At 48.5% G+C, this 27,256-nt stretch overlaps 1 protein-coding gene across 1 annotated transcript in view; it reads left to right on the top strand.

The window, feature by feature from the left end:
- Positions 1–21,023, top strand: part of Hadh (hydroxyacyl-Coenzyme A dehydrogenase) — a 38,683-nt gene extending 17,660 nt beyond the window's left edge. Inside the window, exons 2-8 of the mRNA NM_008212.4 lie at positions 4,511–4,639; positions 5,869–6,026; positions 9,156–9,282; positions 11,837–11,926; positions 13,433–13,505; positions 18,783–18,899; positions 20,155–21,023. Coding sequence (NP_032238.2) covers positions 4,511–4,639; positions 5,869–6,026; positions 9,156–9,282; positions 11,837–11,926; positions 13,433–13,505; positions 18,783–18,899; positions 20,155–20,273 — 813 coding nt within the window. The 3' untranslated portion in view covers positions 20,274–21,023. The remainder of the gene's footprint in view (positions 1–4,510; positions 4,640–5,868; positions 6,027–9,155; positions 9,283–11,836; positions 11,927–13,432; positions 13,506–18,782; positions 18,900–20,154) is intronic.
- The last annotated feature ends 6,233 nt before the right edge of the window (positions 21,024–27,256 follow it).

Raw genomic sequence — 27,256 nt, 5'->3', positions numbered from 1 at the left:
AAGCAGGCTAGACTAGCTAACCGGTGAGTCCTAGCGATCCTCCAGTCGCCACCTCCCCAGGCATCTGGCTTTTTATGTGGATGTTGGGAATCTGAACTCAGGTCCTCTTGCTTTTTCTGATGAGCACATTGTCGATTCCCTGAAAAGTAATTTTGGCTAGTAGCATAATTATGTTTGATTGAAGCCATATGATTATAGACCTGTTACTTTAATTAACTTATATGCTATATGACAAGACTTTTTCTGGGCAGATGCAACACAAATGTCTGTTCGGCCCAAATGGAACACCCACAGTACAGATACCATCAAAGTGCAATGTGGTGAGCCCATGAGTTTTATTGGGGTTACTTACAGACATATGGATGGAGGGAGCTTACAGGCACAGAGATGACTCAGAGAAAGCTGCATCACCAAAGCCAACCCCAGAATGGATGACCAACTGCTCACAAAGCTGGTTCTAGAACAGCTAGGGCTACACAGAGAAACCCTGTCTATCAAAACTAAAACCAGAACCAAACCAAACCAACAAAACAAGAAAAAACAAAGCCAGGCGCTGGGAACACACTGCACAACCTACAGACAGTTCATCAGGTTTCAGAGTGTCCTTTCCAAGTGCCTCAGTTGGCCTAACCCTCTTCCAGGCAACTCTCCTGGTTTTTGCTTCGTCCAGTGAGTTGTTCTTCCTTGAGAGTCACCTTTGCAGCTTGGCTTTGCTCCACCTGAGAGAGGACTTTGCTTTTATTGTTTATTCTGGCAGGAAGGGGCCTAGAGAATCTGATCAGTTTCAGGAACTTCCTGAAGCTATTTGAGTTTGCTTTCCTGCTTAAGGAGTTTCCTTCCTATAAAATAGAACATTTTCAATCTGGGAGAAAACTGTTACACAGTACTCATAAGTTTCAGTTTTTTCATGTATCAAGTGAAACAGTAAGGTTAATTTCATAAGCACCTTTAAAATATATGGGAGCACCAGTGGGTAGAAATTGATTTGTTATAAGTGCATCAGAGCATCATGGAAGAATTGATTTGTTATTCGGTTACTCAGTAGGACTTTTTAGTGATACTGTTACCAAGCCAGCAATTGTTTCCATTCTTGTTTTCTGCTTGAAAGAGAATATAAATTTAGTTTATATTTTATCAATGCTACTTTATAACTGTTGCACATTAAAAGCTGATTATTTCTGCAGCTAGTCCAAGTGTCATGTATGCCTCCAACTGGATCACAGGAAGACCAGTCCTGGAGCCAAGAAGTCTCCGAACTTAATCCTGGCTTCAGGCCTCACTGGGTGATTGTGGCCCAGTGGCTCAGTCTCTTTTGTGTTGCTGCCCCTTTAATATTGCTGGATCTTTTGCATAATGGTTGTTGCTCGCCAGACTGGTTGGCTTAGTCAGAGATAGTCTTGGGGAAATACAGCCTTGATCCTGGCACCAAGTAGGTTCTTAGTACCTTCGGGTTCTTGTTACACTTTTCTTCTTTTTTTAAAAAAGGGTTTATGTTTTTCTGTTGGTCGAGAGTAGGTATAGAACGTTACTTACATTGGCTTACACAAACGAATACAACACGTGCACCGATAATTCCAGAAGAAGCACGTTGGGCACTCAGGAGGCCTCGGCTGCACGACTGTACTTAAGCTTGTCTGACTGGGTCAGGCTTGTCTACACTGAGAAGCATGCAACATCTCTGGATTTCGTTGGGGCAAGAGCCAGAATGCCTGCTCCAACATCCACCTGCGTGGTAATCTATTTAGATTGCTGTGCCAGCAACACGAATGTGAACCCTGTGTGGAGTGGTGTGGAAGGAACACTGGCCCCATGGCCCCACGGCTATTTTATGAAGCAGGCGATATGTACCAGGCTATGTGTCATTTGTGGGCCTGGCTTAGACGTTTAGAAAGATGATTAAGATGTGATGTTGCCCTTAAGTAGTTGCTGGTTGGTGTCTCTCAGGCACATCTGATGGAAGTGACTGCAAGGAGCCTGAACATTAAGAGGTAATGGCCTCGGTATCAGCCACCTCCTGTGACTTATGGACAAAGTGGGAAATCAGCCAGTGATTTACAGAATCACGGATCGTGCTGTGCGTGCCATTCATTTCAAGCTCCCGGAACATTGCTTGGAGAGTTAGCTTCCCTGCGACGGAGCGGCTGCATCTGGCCAGTTGTCGACACGTAGGAACTGGGAAGGTGGTTTTCTAGAAATATCACCAGTGGTCTCACCCCTGAGACCTGCTTGCTCCCGGAAATGCTGGGCCATTCGGGGCTTGCTGGTAGACAGGAGGCTTCATCGAGGCTGGTTCGCTTCTTTTGTGAATGAGAGTATAAACTCCCCATGTAGGAGAGCTGTCAAGAGCATCGCTCTCCGTTGTTGTTACGTCACCTGTGGTACAGCCTGGTGTCATGACTGTTTATGTCTTCTCAATTCTAAGAGCTGAAAAACCCAAGCAGTTTCCTACTGGAGATGAAGAGGGGGGAAGTATGGGTTGGGACCCATGTGGGTAAGAGCCCAGGAGTCCTGTTTGGCCACCTTGAGGAACGGTCTAGAGCAGAGGTCAGGAGAAACTATGTAAGAATCACTTGTTTCAAACACCATAGAGATATGGCAGAGGGGCCAAGAGCAGAAGCCCTCAAGGCAGCACTTGCTTGTCCCTGCGTTGCCGGTCATGAGCCTCTATTGGTGGCCCTCACTCCTGCCTGTCAAGTTGACAGTCTCTCAACTGCCAAACACAGAGCAGGCTAGTTCCCCGCCTGGCCCTACCAGGACCTTGAGATCTGTTCATTTCTGTTTCTCTGCTAGCCCTTCCCCCACGTGGTTCGGTAATTCTTTAGGAGGTCCCACGTACAGACATATGCAAGGTGGCAACTTACTACTGCTAAGGGATGAAGTAAAGAGGAAAGACTGCTGGAGTGTGTCAGGTGCCAGGCAAGAGCTGGCAAGGGCCTTCCCTGTCCCTCACAACCACATTGGACAGGTGTAGTTCCCTCGGCAGTGAGATGTGACAAACCATGTAAAAAGTTGTCTCTAGGTGCTCCAGCTAGAGACTTGGCATCCAGGCGTTTTACTGAGGAATAGCCATGCTATCATCCGGCGGATGGCCATGATATCATCTGATTCCGACATTGCACTGTCTCAGGAGAGCCTGCAGCAGCGGAAGCTGCATGGTCAGAGAAGGACGAGAACTCACTCCAAACCCAAGTTCTAGAGGTCAGCCCAGGGTCAGCTTCACAAGCGGCCTTCCTAAAAGCAGAGGACCTGGGTCTGCTGTGGTCACTCCCTTCTGTACTGTTTCCAAAGTTGCTCTGCCCAGTCACCTCGGCGTGTCGGCTCTTGGCCTTGGCTCGCTAGAGAAACACTGGCCTGGGTCCTCAAGTGTTCTGCTTTGGGAAACGGTCTGGCCTTACACTGACAGCGGGGTCACTCACTGTGTGCTTCTGTCTCTTATCGGGATGACTTGGCCTTCTTGCTCCCATCACCCTGATCTGTCAGTTCTCCTGCATCAGCAGCTTTCCCATTCTTTGTTTCTCAGATCCTGGGATGCTGAAGCTGCCCACAGGCCGGGCAGGCTCGGACCTGTACCACTGCGTGGGAGAAGCCCTAGGTGTAGCTGTCATTTTAAGCCTGCATTTCAACACTTCAAACTTGATGCAGCATTGGGAACCTGGCTGTGGGATTTGAACCTGTTGGCTCTCACTGCTCGTCTGGTTCTGTCTTATTCTCTCTGTGTTTTCTGCTTTGAGGCTTGGCTGCTTGGCTTCAGGAATCTCACATGATCACAGTGTTTTTCACCTTCTTACTTCTTGGGCAGATCTGCAGCTAGCCTGCCCCTCTCACCACACCACCAGTGCCCACCTGTCCTAAAACTGTGTCTCCAGGAAGTACTCAGGCTTCCTGGGGCCTCTTCTCAGGGTGGCTGTCACATCGTATCTGCGATAGATTGGGTGTGTCCTTCTACTCCTACCTTGAATTGAGTCACATTTGTGTGTAGATGACTCAATAGTCTTTTTTTTTTTTCCCCAACAAACTCCCTGTTCTGTGGTCCTTGCTGGGGCTTTTAGCAGACTGGTGAAAGAGGACTTGACTTGACCCTGACAGTGTGTAAAACAGGCTGGTTGTTTGTGGTCTTGGGACACAGCTTCACTCAATATACCTGTGTCTCAGGGATGTCGCCTACCCAGGGGGGAATGGAGAAGGCAAGAAATGTGGAATCCCCTTTGCCTCCCCAAACTGGCTAGTTGTCATAGACTCTGCTCTCCTTCTAGTTGTGTCCTTAAATAGCTCTTGGGGACAAGATCTTCATTGGCTTGGAGTAGAATTGTAAGCTTCACCTACTCCTGCTTTAAGGGCCACAAGAAGAGACGTGTTATGGAGAATTTGCGGCGTGACTTCGGACCGCCTCAGGCAAGAAGCAAGTGTCTGACCTTGGCTGATGCTTAGGCCCATGAGCTATTTTGAGTGGAATAGTAGTGGAAGCCATGTAGAATATGAAACTGATTCTTTTTTTTTTTTTTAAATTTAGGTAGCTGCAGCAACTGGCCATACAGTAGTATTGGTGGACCAAACGGAAGACATCCTGGCAAAATCCAAGAAGGGAATTGAGGAGAGTCTAAAGAGGATGGCAAAGAAGAAGTTCACAGAAAACCCTAAGGTAAGTTCTTATCAGTGGCTAAGGCCATTCCTCTGACGGCTCCACCTTTGTGTGTGTGTCTGTGTGTCTGTGTGGCTTCACCTCATTGTATGCTTGTGTCTAATTGCCTGAGGGGGTCCCTGCAGGTGTCAGGCGGTGACTTGGATCCCTGAGCAGAGATAAGAAAATCTGGTGCAGACTGGCTTTGTCAACCCGGATCAAAGCCAGGTGGGCCGTTGTCAGCACATTTAAAACACTGGACAATCTGGTGAAAGATTTCCAGGTGACAGTCAGCCCAATGCACCATGAAGCTTAAGTTGTGACTACATACAAACTCTTTCACAAAGTACACGTGACCACGAGGGTGGGATCTGTAAGCCAAAGTCTTAGGATCCAGTGTGGGCTCTGACGACAGCATAGAGGTCAGCAGGCCATGAAGTACATGTGACATCTCCCCCTAAGGGTGGGTTAGGGAGGGAAGAGTCTGGGATAATCATTTTGAAGAATTTGGGTGAGGTCTGCCTCTAGCAAAAGCTGGGTGAGGTCTGCTTCCACAGAGACGGGTAAAGATTGCCAGGCCATAACAACTTCTACTCTCAGCTTTCTGGGTGGAATGCAGGTATTTAATGTTGTCTCCTCCACTGAGGAGCCACCCCTGCCTGATTGGCATTCCTGTTCTCTTGGTGTGTTTCTCTGTGGTAAGGACCTCTGGCCTCCAATGGCCTTACAGTTTTTATTGTGGTCTGTATTACATATGCAACTTAAGTTTTGCCATTTTAACCACTTAGTGTTTTCTTGCGTATATAATGAGTTCTACCTTCTGTTACAATGTTTTTCTACACAGACACAGTGAATTTTGATCCTGCTTGCTCCATTACACTCTCTTACCTCCGCTTTTAGCACTTTTAAATTCGGTGACACCGGTTATATTTGTGCGTGTAATATTCTAATGCTGTTTCATGATTTTGACCAGAAACTGTATTCATTAACTCACTCCAGCCCCTCCCCCCAGTAAACAAATGTCCATCACTGCTGCGTTTGTCCACGAGCTAACCTTGGCCTGGTGTCTAGAAGCACACGATGCTCTTGTCTCTCCACGGGGAGGCTGGGAGCTTTCCCGTCTCAGTTCCCAGTGACTTCTGTTGGCTCTGGGTGTGTTGGTCTCTCGGGCCTCCCCCCTGACTCAGCAGGGCCTGTCCCCTTGCCTGCAGGGCTCAGTGAACACTCTCTTCTCCTTCTTGTCTGCCCAGGCTGGAGATGAGTTTGTGGAGAAGACCCTGAGCTGCCTTTCAACCAGCACCGATGCGGCATCCGTGGTGCACAGCACAGACCTGGTGGTGGAGGCCATTGTGGAGAACCTGAAGCTGAAGAACGAGCTGTTCCAGAGGCTGGACAAGTTCGCTGCAGAGTACATAGCTGAATTTTTTTTTTTTTTGGTTGGCTTCTGAAAGCTCCTTCTCTGACTCTTGAGCCTCCCTTCCCGACAGTAGGCCTGCCTCTCTGCTACCTAACACTTCTCTGTCTTAGTTAGGGCTTCTACTGTTGTGAAGAGACACCATGGCAGTGATAACTCTTGTAGAGGAAATATTTACTTGGGGCTGGCTTGCAGTTCAGAGGGTTGGTCCATTATCATCATGGCGGGAAGCCTGGTGGCCTGCAATCATGTGGTGCTGCACAGGTTCCTGAAAGTTTTATATCAGGATCTTCAGACAGCAGGAAGAGGGAGCCACGAGGCGTGGCTTGACCATTTGAAACCTCAGAGCCCCCTCCTCCCAGTGAGCTTTGACACACCTTTTCCTCTAAGGCCACACCTCCAATAATCCACTCTCTTTGAGTGTATAGGGGCTGTTTGCATTCAAACCTCTGCCATTCTGGATCCTGAGAGGGGCAGGAGCAAAAGGGACCTCAGGCTGCGGTAGGCACAATGAGAACAGACTCTCTGGAGGCAGCTTTCGTGAGACAGCTCATTTAATGTGGGGAACAAAGGCTACTTAAACCTTTGGACAGTGGGTAGCCGCTTTTGGGGTGGGCCTGGGCCAGAACTCTAGAGATGTCTCTTTTAAATAAGGAGGAATTCCAGGTGCCATTGGACGTGACCTTATAAGGCAAGAGGCAGTTCAACCTGGCTACTGGGCTGTGTGACCTCCACCAGGGGGCAAACTGTGAGGGCACAGGGCTATGTGCACGGGGACAGACACAGGCAGGACAGAGAGGAGGAGATTTCCAGGCTTGGACTCGCCTCAACCCCACTCTTGCTCTGGGCCGGCTCACCACAGCTCCATGGCTCCCTGGACCCCCCAGCCTCCGTCACCTCTTTGCAGAACTACTGGGTTTCATCCTGTGTTCCTTGTGCACATGAGGGGTATAACTGCCCATGTCCAGTGTCACACCTGTGTGTTTCCTGCAGTCATTGTGGGACACGGGGAAAGTCTTTTTTTTTTAAAAACAGATTTATTTATTTATTATATGTAAGTACACTGTAGCTGTCCTCAGACACTCCAGGAGAGAGCATCAGATCTCGTTACGGATGGTTGTGAGCCACCATGTGGTTGCTGGGATTTTGAACTCAGGACCTTTGGAAGAGCAGTCGGTGCTCTTAACCGCTGAGCCATCTCACCAGCCCCGGGGGAAAGTCTTAAATAAATGCCTGCTGGGGAGTTCAGAGCGGACCAGACAGAAGGCAAAGCGCCTTTGTGCCATTTTGAACACTTTTCTGTTTTCAATTTTATTTGGGTTTAATTGGAACCCGCTTGAGGGCATTCAGTGAACACCAGGCTTCCTGGGAAGGACAGCAGGAAAGGCAGCCATAGCAGGGTCATGGAGGAGTTGCCAGGCTTGTAAAATGGTACATAGGTAACACTGTAGGGTCACACTCTAGGACCGCCTCTTAGTGTTTGACTCTTAGCTTTTGGCAGTTATGATGACTGGCTGGTTCACTGCCGCGTGCTTATGCCCACGTGATGTGTCTATGGCCCATGGCCGACTTGGCCACACTTCCCTTCTTGGTTAGACTGGAATGGAGTAAAGTTACAAGCAAAAGTCATTTTTAGGGAAGCACCGGTGACCCGTGGCTGAAGGAAACACTTGCACATCAGCTTATGGGGCTGTAAACCCTCAGGTGTGTGTCCTGGTGACCTTCTTGTCCCCTGTACAGCACTCTGCTGGTCATGTGCATTTAGCGCTTCAGAAACAGGACAAAGAGGACACCTGGTACTGGGGTTTGTCTCTCAAGTCAGCACAGAGCCTGGGAAGGCCATCAAACCAAGGCCAGTAACAACAACGTGACTTCACTGTTCTCCTGAAGCAGTCTGACCTTGATGCGAGGTCACCTAGTGGCAGTGAGCATCCAACGCCCCCTGGTGTCAGTGGAGGGTAAGGAGAGGATGGGGGAGGGGCAGTCGGGAGGCTAGGCCAGCTCTACCTTACCTGGGGATGGCCCAAAGTTTCCAGCCTGTGACTGAAGGGTCTTGAGGTAGAAGATTTCAAAGACCTTCCCAGTTGGTACCTTGGATTTTTAAAAAGCCCGCCCCAGAGGTTGGATCTGTTAGTGCCTGACCTTAAGCCTCGGATACCTTCGTCCCTTACCTACCTACCCACTTAGTCTACACACACACACCAAAGACGGTCTTCTTCTGTAGTCCAAGGTGACAACCTCCAACCCACAATCCTGCCTCAGCCACCCAGGTACTAGGTGTATATGTGTATTTGGATACTCACAGGCGTCTCTCTTTTCCAAATTACTGATTTCTTTTTGCCCCAGCTGGTTTCTTCCTGCCAGCCCCTGACTTTGGTCAGCAACCCTAGAGAGAATATGGTCAGTAGGGGCCACTGTCCTTGGGTAGTAGGACCAGATCCAACTGTGCTAAAGGGCATCCTACTGGTTTGTAAGTTATCCACAAGGTGGCGCTGTAGGAACGGGATTTGCCTTGGTGCCTTTGGCAGCCTCACTTTATTTCTGGTCTTAGCAGATGAAGTTTTGAGAAGAGAATTGGATTTGGTCTCTGACAGTATGTGATTTGCAAGTTGATAAGTTAAGGTTCTATATGCATAAAATAAGACAAGTGTGTTTTCAGGATAGCCTGTAAAACGGAGGTCTGTGAACATGTGTTTTGTGTGTGTGTGTGTGTGTGTGTGTGTGTGTGTACTCTTCTGTCCCAGGTTGTCTGAGACTAAACTTCCCTTTCGGCCATGTTCAAAGCCTGTGTCTTCATTTCCATTCTTGTCTAATGACCAGGTTAAAGCTCTGCACTAGAGGGGGAACTGTTCTATGCTCCTGGGGGCGCAGCTGTGTTTCTCTGAGGATTGTTTACAGTTTCAAGTGTCTGATCACTTCACTGTGCCACGTCTGGTAGATGTGGGGATTTAAATAGAAAACGCAGTCGCTTGGTTTCAGCCTCTCCTGTTGCTGCACCTTCTGACTGACTTCCTCAGCGGGACATGCGGTGGGGTGGGGAGTGGTGGTAGGTCTGCCTCGGGCACCGGGATGATACGGTGCCGTGATGCTGACAATGGGCTCCCGTGTTTCTTCTCTCCACAGACACACCATCTTTGCCAGCAACACGTCTTCTTTGCAGATCACAAACATAGCCAATGCCACCACCAGACAAGACCGATTTGCTGGCCTCCACTTTTTCAACCCCGTGCCTATGATGAAGCTTGTGGAGGTCAGTGGGCATCTGGTCCTGATGTTGCGTGACACGTAACCGGAACCTGGAAGGTCGATACAAAAAAAAAAGCCCCCTTTGTATATCGGTTGTCACAATTGTCCTCTTCAGGAGAGGAAGAAAGGGCAGCTCTTATCTTGGAAGGCTCCTCTACTTTGTTTTTTGTTTTGTTTTGTTTTGTTTTTTTTATGTGCCTGTGTCAGGGCCAATGACAGTGCTGACAGGGACATCAGACTGGGAGGAACACGAGGTCACTGACATGATGAGAGAGACAGGGGAGACCCATACACCTTCATACCGTCTTGCTGAGGTCAGCTTGCTCCATGCTGGAGATACGCAGGTCTTCTCTGACATGGGGTTCTAGCTCGCCTGTCACTCCTGGTGGGAATTCTGGTCCCATGCAGCAGCCCTTCACTACTGTCTCAGCGAGGCACAGTTCCATGCTGTGATCAGAGCTATTAAAAGCAGCTTCCTGCAGTCTTGAGCCTCCTGACCTCAAAGGCGAGTGGTAGAGAGTAGGGGCCAGGCAGGGCTTGCCGGCCTTCCTGTTTGGATTGCTTCTGCTCTCTTGCTGGGAAGCTCAGTGGAGGGAGATGGAGTCAGGATAGACAGTTGGCACCTAACATGTGGTGGCTTGCCCTTTATAGGGGTTAATTAGAGGGTCTCTGGGAGCGACTGCCATTAAAGCAGCATTTGGTCTGAGGTTGGGGAGTTATTGCCGTGCGAAGTGTGGGGGACGCTGTGCTGTGGAGCCAGGCAAACTTCCAGACACTGGCTGGGGCTGCCCTCAGGCTTGTTGATGGCTGCCCTCTCTGTTAGCCCTTTGCCTTCTGTCTCCCGCACTGCTGATGCCCACCATAAGTGTGTTTTATCAGTTCTGGCCTCTCCATATCCACTTTTTTTCTCAAGTGGCTGGTCCAGTCTTTCTGCAGTGGGAATTTTCCTGTCCTGTGACCTTGTTCCTCTGGTCTTCTAGGCTTCTGCTGAAGAAGTAGAAAATGGGCTGGAAAGATGGCTCAGTGGTTAGGAGCACGGGCTACTCTTCCAAAGGACCTGGGTTCAATTCCCATCACGCACACGACAGTTGACTGTAATTCTAGTCCCAAGGGATACCACAGTGTCTTTGGCCTGTTGGGCCAGGCATACGGGCAGGCAAAACACCTATCTACCTAAACTGGATATTTATAAAGAGGGTGAGCAGTGGGAAGAAGAGTCGTGGGAGGTAGAAGATGCAGTTTGCCCTTGCGCAGCAAAGGTAGAGGTGTTTATTCAGCTCTCAGTGATCCGTCGGTTGTAGTTACTGGGTGACGCGTGTTTGCGTTCTGCACACAGTACGCATTCTGTAGTGCTACTGAGAAGCGCCTGAGTTGTTTCTCCTTCGTCTTCTTGAGAAATGTAATGCATTGGTTAACAGGTAATGCTTAGCAAACGTTATCATTTTCTAGAAAATATTCGATACTATTGAGTATTTATAGTTTTTAATTAATTTTTATTAGTTCTCTGAGAATTTCATAGGATGCGTTTTGATCATATTTCACTTCCCCCACCTTACGCACCCCCCCCTCGTCCCTGACAACCCCTTCCAGGCCCAGCCCCTTTCCTCTCCTCCCAATGGATGTTGTAGCCTCCTTTTAGTAAATGAGATCCATCAAGTGCATGGACTCTTTGGTGTGTGGCTTCCCGCTGGAGCATAATTGACTTATGGGGGTTGGGGGGGGGGCACTGCACCTCAGCTAGGGGTAAGACTTCCTGCCCAGCTCTGCCCTCCAGGACCCAGGCTGGAAAAAAAAAAAGGAAAGCATTCCTCTCCAAGGAACCCACTCCGAGGCACCTTGAGGGGCCCGAGAGCTGGGGCATCTGGGTGGGAGGGAGCAGGTGGCATGGTGAGACCGGTACTCAACTAGGAATCCAGATGACTGTGGCTTAGGCACATCACCCCTCATCTGCAGCAGAGGCAGGTCCCATGCAGAGAACCTTAAGAGCAGCCCCCTTAAGAACAGCCCCCCCCATCCTCCCCAAGACCTCTCCACACACGCTCACACGGACACATACTGCACGAGCTTCCATTAACAGACAGGAAGCAGAGCTGGGGTTTCCTGGGCTCCTTCTCCCACTAGGCGCCATGCTCGGCACGCTACCCCTAGTCTGTCTTTACTCAGCCCCCTGATGTGGACAGAGTGGTTTTAATGTCACTTTAGTCTCATGAAACATGTCCAGTGTCCCATGCCAATAAGGGCAGTGAGCGGTCTAGCCGGGATTTGCCTCTAAGACATCTGGACCACTGAAATGCCCGCAAGACTTCCCTCGCCCCGCCCAGCAATGCGTACTTGAATTCTAACCCTGGGTTTGTGCATTCTGCGAACTCCAGTGTCTTGCGTGGACTTTTGCGACAGCACTCTGCTTCTGGCTTGAGACACCTACTGTGCTAAAACCAAAGGCTTTTTTTGTTTGTTTGTTTTTTGTTTTGTTTTGGCGTAGAGCCTTTGATTCAGTTTCCTTGCACCATTGTGCTTCTCTGTTCCCTCCAGCCATGATCCTTTCTTTGTATTTCCAGGTCATCAAAACACCGATGACCAGCCAGAAGACATTTGAATCTCTGGTGGACTTTTGTAAAACCTTAGGAAAGCATCCTGTCTCTTGCAAGGTAAAGTGTGGGGGGTAATGTTTGGGTCTGTTTTCCGTTACTATAGTAAAATAACTGAGGCAGGTAACTATGAAGGTGGGGCGGGTGAAGTGTTACTTGGCTTCGAGGGCATGTTGCCAGCCAGCATCAGTTGAGCTCTGGGGAAAAGCGTGCTCTAATAAACACATCAACCAGTAGTGCTCCTGTGTACTTTCAAGTAACGAACTACACATGGTTGGGTGTGTGTCCTGCTGCAAACAGCTGGAGACACTATAGACCCCCCCTTGCTGCATCTAGAACATGTAACATGCTGAACATTAGGATGGCCGTGACTTGAGCTTTCTCCTGGGCCGATGGTACAGTTGGATGCCCTCTGTCCCTAAGAGGAACATTTTGTTACCCAGTATATAGCTATATCCACTATCTGTTACAGAAGTATTTCTGATCCTTGATCTTTGTGGCTGCATATATTATTTGGAAATCCCTCCTCAAAAGCTTGAGTAACTCACTCAGAGAGGCTCCCAGAAGGCCTCACTCGGGATATCACACTCTCTTGGCCCTAAAGTTACTGCCTGCTGCCCTGATGAATGTGCGGGTCCAGGAGAACCCCAACTTTGTGAACTTCCACGTCACCCCCACCCCAGGCACTGCCTTCTTACGCTGCTGTGCTTTGTAATACAATCACTATTTTCTATCTTAATAGAGAAGCAGTAGGAGAACACGCCCACTGGTGTGACTAAACTAAAATATTCAGGTGATTTAAAAGAACAAGACAAAACTAGGTGTTGTTTTGTTTTGTTTTGTTTTGTTTTGTTTTGTTTTAAGAAGACTCCCTTCCTGACGTGTGTCCTGAACCCATGAGTCAGCTCTCTTTAGCTACTGGGCCCTCTACTGCCTAATGGCTTGTTCAGAGAACAAAACTACCCTTTGGTTTTTGCTTTGTTTTGCTGGTTTTGTTTGTTTTTGTTTTGGAGATTCAGTATAATACTGAAGTCAAACTTCAGAATACTTTAGAAAGCAAACGAGCGACATCAACCACAACGGTGAGATGTCACGATGACCTATTTGTCAAGCTCCGGACAGTGCAGTGCTCGTGAGCACAGAAAGGCTGTGAGGTCAGGCTAACTAGCTGGGCATCTCTGCCCTGTGGAGATAGTGGCAGGCCCTGTCTTAGGTATGCTGAAGTGAAGGGCCATTTGGACCCTGTTGCCACGGTGGCCAGTTTGTGTGTCGTGCGGTTGGGTTAGCTTAAAGGTACCCAGAGATGTCCCAAGGGTGGCTCCGGGGAGCCTGGCAGTGCCACTCCTTGGTGGAGTGCGTAAGACTGGAGCGACTCCTGACAGGGAAGAGGAGGGCAGGAGAGGGAAGATGCCTTACAAGACAGAGTAAAGAGACTTCAGAACACATTTCAGAGATGGGGATGACAGAAGCGGGGCCGCGGAATCCGGGGTAAGAAGGAGAGGTTCATACCGAACAAAAGGTAGAGCTCAGTGAAGCCCCTTACTGTCTTTCTCTGCCCTGCAACAGGACACTCCTGGATTCATCGTGAACCGACTCTTGGTGCCATACCTCATTGAGGCCGTCAGGCTACACGAGCGAGGTACCTGTCCCAGGCCAGGCGAAGGCCTGCAGCTCTTGGGCTATGCACAGGAGGTGTGGGCTGTGCAGAGCCTGGGAAGGGGCTTCTGCCTTCTAGCTCTGAAGGACTAAGCTCAGCTTTGCCCTGGCTTTAGGAATTTTTATCACTGGGTTCCCAGGGTCCCAGACCTCCCTGTGAGCCTCTGACACAGTCCAGCAGCAACTTCATCGATGATGCAGATCTTCACCCCTGCACTTCTGCCATTAGTTAACAGTTTACTATGGGGAGGGTGGATGGGGAGGTGACTCGGCTGTTGAGATGTGCACTGCTCTTCCATAGGGCCCAGGATTGCTTCCCAGGGTTCATGTTGGGCAGCTCTCAGCTTATGCACACACATACAAGATGCATGTTACACACACACACACACACACACACACACACACACACACACTACTAATAGTAAGTGTTTCTTGCTTTTGAAATAGATAGTAATGGAAAAGTTACCAGGAATGGGAAGTGAATGGCAGGGATAATACATGGTAAAGCCGTGGTCCGGATTGAAAAAAATCAGGAAGAATTGGTTTACACCTCATGATCTGACATGTGCTCCTTCTCCTAAAAAATTATTTGTGTGTGTGTGCTCATGTGTATGTATGTGTATTGTGTGTGTGTGTGTGTGTTTATGTGCTTGTGTATATGTGTATTGTGTACGTGTGTGTGTGTGTGTGTGTGTGTGTGTGTGTGAGTGTGTGATATACACCTGCATATCATGTCATGGCACATGTGTGCAGATGAGAAGACAGCTTTGTGGGGTTTGTTCTCGCCCATCTTTGTTCAGATTCTGAGGGTCAAACCCAGTCTCCCAGCTTGCATGGTACCTGCGTGCTTTTACCTGCTGAGCCATCTGCCTGGCCCTACACTGTCCCCTTCGAAGGTTGATAGAAAATGACTTTGCCAGATATAGAATCAGAACCCTTGAGACGTGGTCCCTGTAATGTGAGGATGGATGCACACTCTCCCTGCCTGACTCTCCCTGTTTCTGACGGGGAGAGTGTGACGTCTACACTGCAGGCAGACAAGCTACAGGGACCCGGTAAATGCAATCGCTGCTGTCGGTGTGAGTGACTTTGTTACAAATACTCTCAAGAGTGACATTTTCCAAACAGGGCATTTACACCAACTCTCCCCAGCAGATGAAAGCACGTTTGCCTCCTCGAAACCGGCTTTAAATATTAAACTGGCCTCCCTGCTTTATGGAAGCCGTCACCTACTTTTACTCCAAGATCAAACCAATGCTTCTATGTTTACCTTCAACAAATGTGCCCGATCACACCTCAGAGAAAATCTGTGGCATTTTGGCCTACCCTGAAGACATTTGGCTCCCCTCCCTCCTCCCTCCCTCCCTCCCTCCCTCTCTCCCTTAAGTGTAATGTTTCAGAATGTAGCGCCCCTTCATGGTGTTTTCCCTCTGAAACACCCTGTCCTGTGACACCACTCCCAAGTGCCAAGTATCTGGTGCTAAGTTGAAGACCATTTTCTTCATGTCCGTTGTCCCTCGGTGTTACCAGCCACCTTCTGTGCTGCCTCAGGAAAGGCAGGACCTGGCCCCCCAGGGGATGCTCTCAGTTTGCTCTTGCTGTTTCTCTGGGTGGCCTGTGGCCTTTCTCCGTTGTACATTTCTGGATCCTGTGTCAGAACATGGGTCTGTCCTGGAGTTGCTGAGTGTCATGTGGGTGCGTTTGCAGATCTTACCCTGTGGTCTGGACTCCAGTGTAATGTCCTCTTATAACGTCCCTTTGTCACTGGGTATTCAGTTGGCCAACTCTGAGGCGTGCTGAGACACATGCCCACTTTTTTGGGTTCTGCGTTTTCATTGAAGCCTTTAGATACCCCCTCTGTTGGTTGCTACCTGTCACCTTTGATCCCTCGATGTCAACGGTGTTCCTCTTCTCTCCCAGCCCCACCTCCTCCTACCAGGCCACCATACTGAGGCTCGGCCACACAGCTATCCTGGTCACTACATGCTTTCTCGGGTCTGTCTCCTACACCATGCTCGCCAAGAAAGTGGAGGACCCTGTTCCCTCTTTTTGTCCGTGTTCCCGGCTGGTGCGCTGGCTTTGTTCCCTGGCTCCTTTAGGGAGAATCTTTCTGTCCCGGCTTGTGTGTGTTTGTCCCTGCAGTTTGGTAAATGCTGTTTTGGTGGTAGAGCCGTCTGATGGTAGAAGGATGTCTGGGAGACTGAGCAGCTGCCGAATATCATGAGTGCCCACTGCACCTCTCGCACCCTGTGTAGAAAGTCTGAGCTCTGACAGCCTCCTGCAGTAGGCCTGCTTTTCACAGCGGTGTGCTGTCCCTGGCATCATCACTTGATGGGTACGGTGACGCCCCAGCTCTGAGGGCAGAGTAGCGTAGGCTTGGGAAGCTGTCGGCCCTGTCCTGAGCTCGCTCAGCTCTGAAAGGTCAGCGAGGGCGTGTGGTCAGCTCTCCTTAGGACGGCTGTGCTGTAGTAGCCTGGGATGTCATGAACTCACCTTCTTGTCACTGTAGGGTGTCCTAGGCACGCATACAAAGTGCCCACCCCCAAACTCCATACTTACCCTGGCTGGAGATAAATAGAACACTCTTCCGTAACTTGTGTACAAGCCCTGGCTGGGAACTCTTCTACCTCACCCTAAGATTCTGCCATCACCTCCATGTACATCATTCCATCAGAGCCCCAATGCTGTCCCTGAGCTCTAAACTGGGCATAATCCGCCATTGCTCTCTCTGATAGCTCTCCTAAGGGCCGTTTGCCTCCCTCCCCTATGGCACGCCACATCTGACTTCCCAGCTGTCGTCTTTCCTGGGGCATGATCAGAGTCCTCATCTTCATGTCCCCAACAGCTCACTCCAGACAGAGTGGGGATTTAGCCGCCTGTCAGGAAGGAGGGTCTGTCTGGCAGGGCTCCGCTCCTTGCTGGTTGGTCCTTGTAGCTGGAGCTTGTAGCTGGTAATGTTGAGACTGACCGGCAGGTGGTGCCAGAGATTTAGACAAGGACTCAACGGTGGCTGCAGGTCCCTGGTCTCTAGCCCCAAGCCTCCAGCCATCTAGGTTTGGAGGGTTTTGTTGTTGTTGTTGTTGTTGTTGTTGTTTTGTTTTGTTTTGTTTTGTTTTGTTTTTTGAGGAAACTTCACCTCATTGTCCTGAGTAAAGTTCAGGGCCACAGTATGTACTCAGGGGAGGTAAAGAGAGTGAAGCGGAGGTCTGTGTGGCTTTTTTGTTTGTTTTTTAAATGGAAGGGCCACCAGGTTCTCAGACAAGTACTGGGCATTGCAGGAATTTAGGTTTAAAGCATGCTATGTGTAACTCCCTCTTGGCCAACGTTTTGTATCTGTTGCTTTTCTATATTTTTCTCTTTGCCTATTTACTCTGATTTGCTTACGATTTTTTTTTAATTGTGTTGACTTTGTATAAGAGTACTGATTTTAAAAAAATACTTTGTGCCGTTCAATAATTTTGGAAATAGTAATAATTTTCAAGTGAGGATCTGAATTGGGAATTATAGTCTTGCCTTTGGCTCTGACTATGGGTTTGATTAAATGACTTTAGGTTAGGTTAGAAGCTGTTAGATTTCTGTCCCCGGGCCGTGTGCATTCTTTTGAGGGGACACTGCCTTTTTAAATGAGCTGTCAGTGTGGCTCTGACAGCTGTGGAGAGACACAGCGATGATGGGTGTTCTGGCTCTTGGGCCTAGCTGCTTCTGTTTCATGCGCTGCAGGGTGGGGTTGGGGGGTGGGGCGTGGGGGAGAGGTTCTGATTGGAGCCATGTGACAGAAGCCTAGAATAAGGCTAAGGCTTGAAGGTATAGGAGGGCTACTGTTCCAGGCCCAGGCCACGGCTTGCAGGAAGCAGACCTGGAGCAGGAGCCTGTAAGGGGGTTACGTCTGGCATCTGGAGGCCACTTTAGCATCGCGCGTCTCCACATCCTGAACAATGTGTGTGCGAGCTGTGGAGTTAGAGCCCGGTCTGTACTGCGCGTACCGGCTCATGTCCTCTGCGCATGTGCTGTAGTGTCTGTCTCCAGTGCCCTTCCAGCTTCCTTTGGGAGTCTCTGCACCCTTCAGAACCCCGGCCTCAGAGGCAGAGGACTGAGCTGGTGAAGTCTGAGTGCTTCTGTTCATCTTTGCCTGCACATCGTGAGCTGGTTTGGATGCTGCAGTGCTTGCCCCCCACCCCCACCCTGTTATGTCACCAGTAGCTTGAACACTTTGCCCATGTCTCATTGCAAGTGTCTAGTGGCCGGTACATAATAGATCTAATACTTCAGTGACGGAACACTTGCTTAGCATGCGCGTGACCCTGGGTTTGATGCCTCACCCTGCCGGGGGCTCAGGAGGGAGAATGGGGTGTTGGAGACCACGGGTGAGGTTCATGTGTGTGACTATTTTTTTAAGGCCCACTACCTTAAATTCAAAGTGTGATTTCTTAGAGGCTTCTAATTCCAATTTCTTAAAGATTTATTTATTTATTTATTTATTTATTTATTTATAGTATCTCTTAGAATAACAGGAAGGAGCTGGGCATTGTAGATGAATACTTGTGAAAACTGCTCTCAGTAATGCACAGCAAGTGGAGCATGGTGGCTCTGTCTGGGCTGTCCTTACGCGGGTGCCTTGACTGTGAATACAGCCCCAGTACAACATTCCTTTGTAAAACAGGAAATTAAAAAACAAAACAAAACATATGCAACACAAACAGAAACCTAAGCATGTGTGAGTTTTTATGTGTGCATATATATATATATGTGTGTGTGTGTGTGTGTGTGTGTGTGTTTGCACATGTGTGTATATGTGCTTATGTTTGTATGTATGTGTGCATATATGTACATGTATGAGTGTATATGTATATATTTATATGTGTATATGTTTGTACGTGTGTACATGTATGTGGGGTGGGTGTATAGTTATGAAGCCCATTTATAAAAGAACACTCTCTAGTATTAAATGACATTTTTGTGAAGGACTCTAGACTTGGCAAATCTGAAGCTGTGAGGGAGGCAGTGCTCCCAGGGCCAGGCTGCTCACTCCAGGAACTGCGCAGCAGAGTCTAGAAGGTTCCTCATTCGTTGCAGTTGATTTGAAAAGCTTAGGACCAGTGTAGCCTGTGATCTGGGACAGAAATCTTACCCACAGCAGCAACATGGGCTTTTGGACATTTTCTGATGTGTGTGTTATACAACCTTGGAGGTTCTAGAGGTGACTTAGGGATGGGGAGAGATGGAGAAAGGTGGTGGAGACTCGGGGCTCTTGTCTCTGCAGGCGATGCGTCTAAGGAAGACATCGATACAGCGATGAAGCTGGGAGCTGGGTATCCCATGGGTCCGTTTGAGCTTCTTGACTATGTTGGACTGGATACTACAAAGTTCATCTTGGACGGTAGGTTTTAAACCTCCTCTTTGTTTTCCCCACTGGGTTGAATTGGTCTCTTAGAACTATAAGTTGTAATGTCAGTTAAGAAATAATTACAATGAACCTTGAGACTTGTCAAAGTCCTGCCTTACCTAGTCCATTTCGAGTTACTGTGACCAAATGCTTGAGGTAGGATACTTTATAAAGGAAACAAATGAGTTGTGTGTCTTTTGGTTCTGATAGCTAGAGATGCTCCAAATGACAAGATGATGCCCCTGGCTTTGTCCCAATGTGGCAGAGAGACTAAGAAGCAAAACAGCTGAATACAGAAGGGTCTTAGGAGTGGGTATAGGATGACCCTGGTTTGTAACTGTCTAACCTCTCAAAAGTAATCTAGTCACTAGACTTGACCCATCTCTGAGAAAATTCTAAGCCCACTTGTGTGGGGAGAGCCCTGTGAGTACCTTTCCAGGCCCCAACACTTGAAGGATCCGCTATACGTGGAATCAAGATTTCAACACATCAGCCTTTGGAGAACAAAGCAAGTCCAGCCATAACAGCAGGATAGAGATTCACACTAATGGACAGCCTAGAAGGAGCAAGATGGCCTGTTGTTGTTCAGCAGGGCATCTGTTTTTAACCTTTCATTTGGATCCAACTATAGATCTATAGGGTTCTATGCACCCTTCAGTTCCCCTCCAATAGGTGTATCTTGAATAACCACAGTGCAAAACAAGAGTCAGGATATTGACAGTGGTACACTTGTGTCACACCGTCGTGAGCCAATGTGTGTTACCTCCATTGAAAGCAAGCTGTTCAGAGATGGAGTTTTAAGCATCGTGGGTTTTGGAGACAGCACAAGAATAATTATTAAGCTGGAATTCTGAAGTCAAATGTATTATACTGCTCCAGTATTTCACCAAAACCTTTAAATATTGGGGGAGGAAAAGGGTTGTTTTAGTTGACTTAGAAAATTTAAAATTATATGAGGCTGCAAACTACCTACGGGAACAACCTAGGACTTAGCTTGGATGTGGAAAACTCTTTTCAGTTTCTGTTTGTGCTCTTAGGTCTTTGCCTTGGTTTGCAGGGAGTCCTGTGTGACAGGGAGCCCTCCAGTGGAGCTAGGCTTCTAGTAGCAAGCCTGCTATAGAGTCAATGTTGGCTGTACCCGTGCAGCCTGCCTGGTGCCTCTGCCATGTTGGCCTGCATGGATTCTGTGCCCCAGGCATGCCCTGAGAAGATCAGAACCTAAGTGAACCTGTGCCCTTTCTCTCAACAGGGTGGCATGAAATGGAGCCAGAGAACCCCTTATTTCAGCCCAGTCCTTCCATGAATAATCTGGTGGCCCAGAAGAAGCTGGGCAAGAAGACCGGAGAAGGATTTTACAAATACAAGTGACACTTCCCCCAGCAACACCTCCAGCCAGCCATGGGACAAGGATGAGCAAGCCCTGGGCAGGTGGTACCGAGGCTTGCCAGGGGCGGCTCAGTGGGCCCTCCCTTGCAGTCTCTCTGAAGTAATCTTTTGACTAGTTGCAGTCATGGGGTTCTTCCACTGAAATGGAATTCTCTAGTTTAGTCTGTTCTCTGACTTTTTCTGAAAAAAAATTACACCCTTGGTGCCTTGGAGCAACATCTTTTTTTTTTTTTTTCCTGAACCTTGCCACTTTTTGTAAAAAGCGTTGCTTAGACTCATTCCCTCAGGTCTTCTGAAAATGAGTATTCTATGTTTATCGGTGTTGAACCCCAGGGGCAGGAGCCACGGGGCCTACAGATGCACCCAAGGGCAGCAGCCAGTAGGACGTGAGGTCTTGCCTGCCTGGGAACATTTGCAGCCTGCAGCCTCGAGCCTTAGCCTACATTCTGGGCCTGACAGGAAATGTTCTGTCTTTCTTTACCCCACACCAGGACTCCTGGAGTGGTGGGCAAATACCTGTGAGCTTGTTTTTTGGGGGAAAGGCCTATCTTTGAGGCCATTCAGATCTTAACCATCACTGTCCGTCCTTCTTGTTTCTTCCGGTGAAATCTGTGCTACCAAGTGCCTATGAATTGACTCTACTAAAATGAAATCTTTTAATTTGTAAACATTGGAATCGGAATAAATAAACTTATATAACTTAAAAGCATAAAATCCTTAAGTAATTATAAACATGGGCCTGTCTTCTCTGAACTCTGGCTGGTACTGAAGTGACAGCACGGGAGGGAGAGAAAGGTGGGGGGCGTGTGTGTGTGTGTGTGTGTGTGTGTGTGTGTGTGTGTGTGTGTGTGTGTGTGAGAGAGAGACAGATCTGTGTTTGGCCCTTCCACGTTCCTTACCAGTAAAATAGTCATAAGGGCACAAAGAGCGGTTTTTAAGAACATCTGTTTCTTCTTTGCCAACAAAGTCAAACAACGTAACATAAGATTCTTTTAATCATTGGGTTGACAGAGTGTCTTCCATGATAGAATGTGGAATTGGAAAGACATCTGAAGCCCTGATGTCCAGTGGCTTCATTAGCAGAGAGCTTAAGGGATGAGTCCAAGGTCATCAGATATTCAGTACCAGGTTCCGGATTAGATCTAGATTTTTGATGGTATAGACAAAAGAATGAGTCTGAACATGCAGATCTCAGCTCTCAGATAGCTCTTCCCCAGAACAGGTAGGTAATTGTAGGTCATAGTTTCATCCTGACGTTCTTGTTTTTCTCTTTCCTCTTTTGTGTGTGCTAAGAGAGAACCTACACATTTTCAATGCTCTGAGTGGATGACAGAGTGAGAGAGTGCACGCTGAGATGCATTTCTGCCTAGCAGCACACGAGAACCTGGCTGGCCTTGCACAGTGCCTGGTCCCGGGAGGGAAGCGGCTCAGGGAGTCTGCCTCGCCGTTTCTAGGTCACCTGTGGCCTCACAGCTCTGCTTGTTCTCAGGCTAGCTCGTAACCGTTGCTGTGACCTCTGGCCCACAGGCTTCAGTTTGTCACCCTCTAACCAGAGTCTACAGAGGATGTGGGCACTCATCCTGAAAATGGCCCAACTCTTTCTTAGCCAGTAAGTTTCAGGAAAGAGCGAATGCTCAATAGTGCAACTGTTGGCTTCCAGGGTGGGCAGGAGCAGAGCGCTGTTTCTGGAGGGTGCTTTTAAATGCACTTGGATCCTTCAACTCCTTTGCCATTGTATAATATCTTTCCCATGCATTCTGTCCTGGGGGACTGACCAGGAGGGACCTGGAGTCTTCTCTTCTCCAATTAGCACTTGGGGAGTGGTCTCCTGTGCCCTTCCATGGCTCTGCCTGAAAATCAACCTTAGTAGGACTCCCATCCCTGAGCTGTCTTATCTTGCTTTTGGTCACCCTTGTTGGGGGTGAGCCTTGGTTCTCAGCTTCTAAAGTTGCCTCCTAATGGTAGTATGTGGATCTTTCATAGCATTTGATAATCAATACAGTGTTTTAGGTTTTTAAAAAAATTTCCTTCCACAACCCCTCCATGACATTAATTCCGCCAACAGAAGTGAAAATTTCAAAGGAAATTCTTTGATTATTTTGCAAACATGTTACAGAACCAAACCTACCGTCTTTTAATGTCCATGAGATTTATTGTTATTGTTAATAACAGCAACTGAGGGGGGGCATTGTTTAATTTACTGACACGTGGTCTGAGGTCTGTTTCTAGGGAACTGTTGATTGATGTAGCGGGGGGTCACGGGGAAGCAGGTGTTGACCCCGAGAAATGCTGGTGTCAGCCAAGTGTGCGGTAGTCCACGCCTGTAATCCCTGAACTTGGGAGGTGGAGACAGGATGATTGTGAATTCAAGACTGATGTGGGCCATCCTACAAAGCCACTCAAAACCTTTTATAAAGGGATTCGTCACTGGGTTCGGCCAGGTGGTTAAGCCTGGCTAAGGTCAGCTTCCAGGAACTCGTTTGAGATCGGGCTGCCTGCAACTGAAGAAAGTAAAATCAGCACGTGAGGGATGGCTGACACACCAGTGCACGCTGGTGGTGCTCGCTCATGGTGAGTTAAGCTGTTCATACACGTGACATGGGCCTTTGTTTGAACCACCTTAATTTTAATCCCCTTAACATTTCAACCTAAGTAACTTAAGTCTATTAAAAATACAAGGTGTGGCTGTAATTCCACGGGGAAATTTTTCTTGCTAACAAGCATTGGGGCAACATAAATAGTAATCTAAAAACACTTGCGTGATGGCATCATTGTTATGGTCCCTCTTATTCCCCACCTGGGGACAGAGACTCGCGTGTCCTGAGCTGATTTCAGATTCCAGATGGAGCCCAGGATAACCTTGAACCTTGATCTTACTGCCTCCCTAGCCCTTTGGGTGCTGGGAACCGAACCCAGGACATACTGTGTGCCTCACAAGCACTCTGCCAGCTGAGCTATAACACCATACTTTGAAAAAACCCACTTGGTGGTGTCCTTTTTTTTTTTTTTTTTTTTGGCTTTTTTGAGACAGGGTTTCTCTGTATAGCCCTGGCTGTCCTGGAACTCACTGTGTAGACCAGGCTGGCCTCGAACTCAGAGATCCGCCTGCCTCTGCCTTCCAAGTGCTGTTTGGGATTAAAGGTGTGCGCCACCACTGCCCAGCTCTATTTTTTTTAATGATGTGGTTGTCATGATCACAGGGTTTCCCCACCTGTCTTGTCACCTTTTCTTAGTTACCCTGTTGAGATGACAAAGCACGGTTTCACCATGGATGATAGAGTGCTGTCGGGGGCACCGATGGTGGGTTTTATTTGCACCCACCAGTTGGAGCTGTTGGAGGATTGTCAGTTCTCTTCATGCCATGGGCTTTGAAAGGACCCCAATGGCTTGTGGTCTTCAGCCTCACTTTGCCTGAGTAACCCGGAGGTGTTCTTATCTCCATGTTCTGGGTAAGGCGGACATGGAGTCGGAACCTCTCCGTGGGGATGCTGATGGTCAGATCTCAAAGGATGATGCTTGTCTTATGGAGTGCAAAAAGACCCACTGCAGAGGAAGCCATGGGGTTACTTTATACCTAGGGAGTGAGCTACTGGGCTTCCTGGCTCCTAATCGATTTCCACAGCTACCAGGGAAGGGCTGGAGGAAGAAAGAGTAGCTGTCATTTAGGTGAGTTACATTTTACATGTAGGGAGTAGATGGCATGCTTTAAGACCGCACGGGGAGGTTGAATGAAGCTTTCTCAAGCGTCTAGACTTGCATGCAAATGAGGTAGCCCGTGAACTTTACCCTACTGTGATATGGTTTTATTTCTTTAAAATGTTCTATGTGTTTTATGTGTGTGAGTGTTGCGTGCGTGCCTTCGGAGGCAGGAAGAGGGTGCAGTTACCCTGCATCCGGGTGTACAGATGCTTAGGAGTCGCCCTGTTGCCCAGAATCAAACTCTGGTCTTCTTGGTCTTCTGCAAGAGTGGATGCTCTCAACTGCTGGGTGGTCTCTCCTCATCCGCACACATCCGTTGCGTTTTTAGACAACACCGGATGGGCTGCTGAGGAGTTCATGGGGGCAGAACTGTGGAGTCCCCAGTAGGCATATTCAAACAAAGGAGGGACAGCAGGATTGTTCACACTAACTCAGGCTGATGGTGACTTGTATTTGGGGGGGATTTGACACTGTAACTGCTTGAAACAGAAGTCTACGTGTGGAAAGGGAAACCTCCAGGTCAGAGTGCTGGTTCAGGCCTTTGGGGTCCTCGGAGACTGTGGGGTTCAGACGCTGTCTCCAGGTCTTGGTAAGATGCTTCAACCTCATTGTTGTAGGTGCCTTTGCTGGGACGTCCTGCCAAAGTCATGTCCTGTTCTCAGGTGAACAGGAATTATGGGAAAGCCTCCAGTAACTGCCTTTGTTGGCCTCACAGAAGCAGCCGTTGACTCAGAATTACCAGGTAGAGATGCTGGAACAAAACAAAACCAGGAGGGGCTGGACAGATGGCTCAGCAGTTAAGAGCACTGATTGCACTTCTGGAGGTCCTGAGTTCAAATCCCAGCAACCACATGGTGGCTCACAACCATCTGTAATGAGATCTGATGCCCTCTGGGGTGTCTGAAGACTTCTACAGTGTACTCATATATAATAAATAAATAAATCTTAAGAAATAAGGAGAAAACTGAGTTTTCTATATAGGGAGGTTTGGGTGACTGAACTGTCCTGCCTCGTTTGGGGTCCGTCAGTTCTGAGAGCCCTCAGCCTCCCTCTTAAAGCTGTGGAGAGGCAGGCTGAGAGACTCTTCCCTCTACCCAGAGACTTACAGTAGGACCAAAGGAGACAGTAAAGAGGCTCTTGCCCTGGGTCACAGTCTCTGCTGCAGTTAGAGCCTAGGTTTTACCCATACTTAGTTGGAAGACCAGCTTCTCTTCCTCATGTGGCCTCGTGGTGGATCTTTGAAGTTCCGTCTGCAACAATCACAGGCCTAAGGGAAGCTTGCTAATACCTACAACCTTTACTTGTTTTTGAGATGGGGCCTTTCTGTGTGGCCCTGGCTGGTCTCAATCCTATTATGTAGACGAGGCTAACCTGCTCTGGGCAGTCTTCCTGCCTTTACCTCCTGAGATTGCCGTGTGCAGCTCACCTGTCTCTATGCACTTTCTTAAGTCTTGGGTGAGCACAGCTAGGTCGGGGATGGCTCTGCTGGACGAGCAATGCTTGGCACCCTTGTATTAGGACCAAAAGGATTCCAAATGTGGAGGTCAGGGGGCAGCAGCTCACAGAGGTGATCTGTAGTTACAGTAGCTTCCTCCTCTTCTGAGAGAGACTCTATATATCCCACAGTTTGTGGTAACATTTGATATCACACATCTCTATTGGCTGAAGACCTCATCTCATGATAGTCTGAGATGCTAGTCTATCAAGGGGAGTGTGGGAAGGAAGGAGAGAGGGAGGGAGGGAGGGAGAGGAAGAGCGAGAGAGAGAGAGAGAGAGAGAGAGAGAGAGAGAGAAAGAGAGAGGGGGGGATGAATATGAATGAGAATCTCAAGAGTCATTGTGAGAAACTTTGAGGTTAAAAGTGAGGGACAAGGGGCTGGAGAGATGGCTCCGTGGTTAAGAGCATTGGCTGCTCTTCCAGAGGTCCTGAGTTCAATTCCCAGCAACAACATGGTGGGGGAAAAAAGTAAGGGACAAGAGGGGATGAGAGGAAGGGAGGGAGGGAGGGAGGGAGGGAGGGAGGGAGGGAGAGAAAGACAGAGAGACAGAGACAGAGACAGAGACTGAGTGGTTCAGTGATCTAAGTGCTGCAGTGGACCCATCTTGGTTCCTAGCTCCCACGTCAGGCCACTCACAGCTGCCTGTAACAGCAGCTCCAGAGGACGCCATCTACTGGCCTCCACTGGGCATTGCATGCATGGGTACAAACCCACACACATCCAGGCAGGCTTAATTAAAAAAAAAAATCTTTTAAGGCCACCTGATGTGTGTGGATGCTCGAGGCCACAGACGGAGGGACAGTCTCCGCTAACTGGAACCTGAGGAAGGTGGCAAGTGTAGCCTGGATGGCAGATGCCAGCAAGTGTCGAGAATAGGCAGGTCATCCACAGTGCACCTCTGGACTGTGTTAAGCTCCCCAAGTAAACACCACACAGACCTCGCCTTGTGAGGTACAGGTTGGGCAAGCCAGACCCGGAGACGCTTGTTAAACAGCACTGAATGAAGAAGAAAACGATGATGCTGGAGAGATGGCCTGCTGGCTAGGAGCACTTGCTGCTCTAACAGAGGACCTAGGGTTGGTTCCTTGCACCAACATGGTGGCTCACAACCTCTGTAACTCTAGTTCCTAGCAGTCTGATTCCCTGTTCTGACTTTCAAGGGCACCAGGCATACACATGGTACATACATGCATACGTACATACATGCATACATACATACATATGTATGTACATGCAGGCAAAACACTTATATCAGGACACATAAAATAGTAATAGAGCCTTAAAAGCCAGGGACAACGATAACTAGGCCAGCTTGTGGGGCTTTCTGTTCAGTTACCTCATCTGCCCTTTTTGTCATGGAGAAAACATCACAGCATAAACTATAACTCAGCAATGCCACTGACGCCAGATTCTGTGAGAAAGGTTGAAAATGTCTGCTCCACTAATTCTTTTTTTTTTTAGAATTAATTTTTTTATTAGGTATTTTCCTCATTTACATTTCCAATGCTATCCAAAAAGTCTCCAATACACTCCCCCCCCCCCACTCCCCCTTTTTGGCCCTGGCGTTCCCCTGTACTGGGGCATATAAAGTTTGCGTGTCCAATGTGCCTCTCTTTCCAGTGATGGCCGACTAGGCCATCTTTTGATACATATGCAGCTAGAGTCAAGAGCTCTGGGGTACTGGTTAGTTCATATTGTTGTTCCACCTATAGGGTTGCAGATCCCTTTAGCTCCTTGGGTACTTTCTCTAGCTCCTCCATTGGGGGC

This window comes from Mus musculus, chromosome 3 (assembly GCF_000001635.26).
Source record: "Mus musculus strain C57BL/6J chromosome 3, GRCm38.p6 C57BL/6J".
In the NCBI taxonomy this organism is placed as follows: Eukaryota; Metazoa; Chordata; class Mammalia; order Rodentia; family Muridae; genus Mus; species Mus musculus.
Note: the sequence above shows the minus strand (reverse complement) of the source record. Positions and strands in the feature narration are given on the sequence as shown.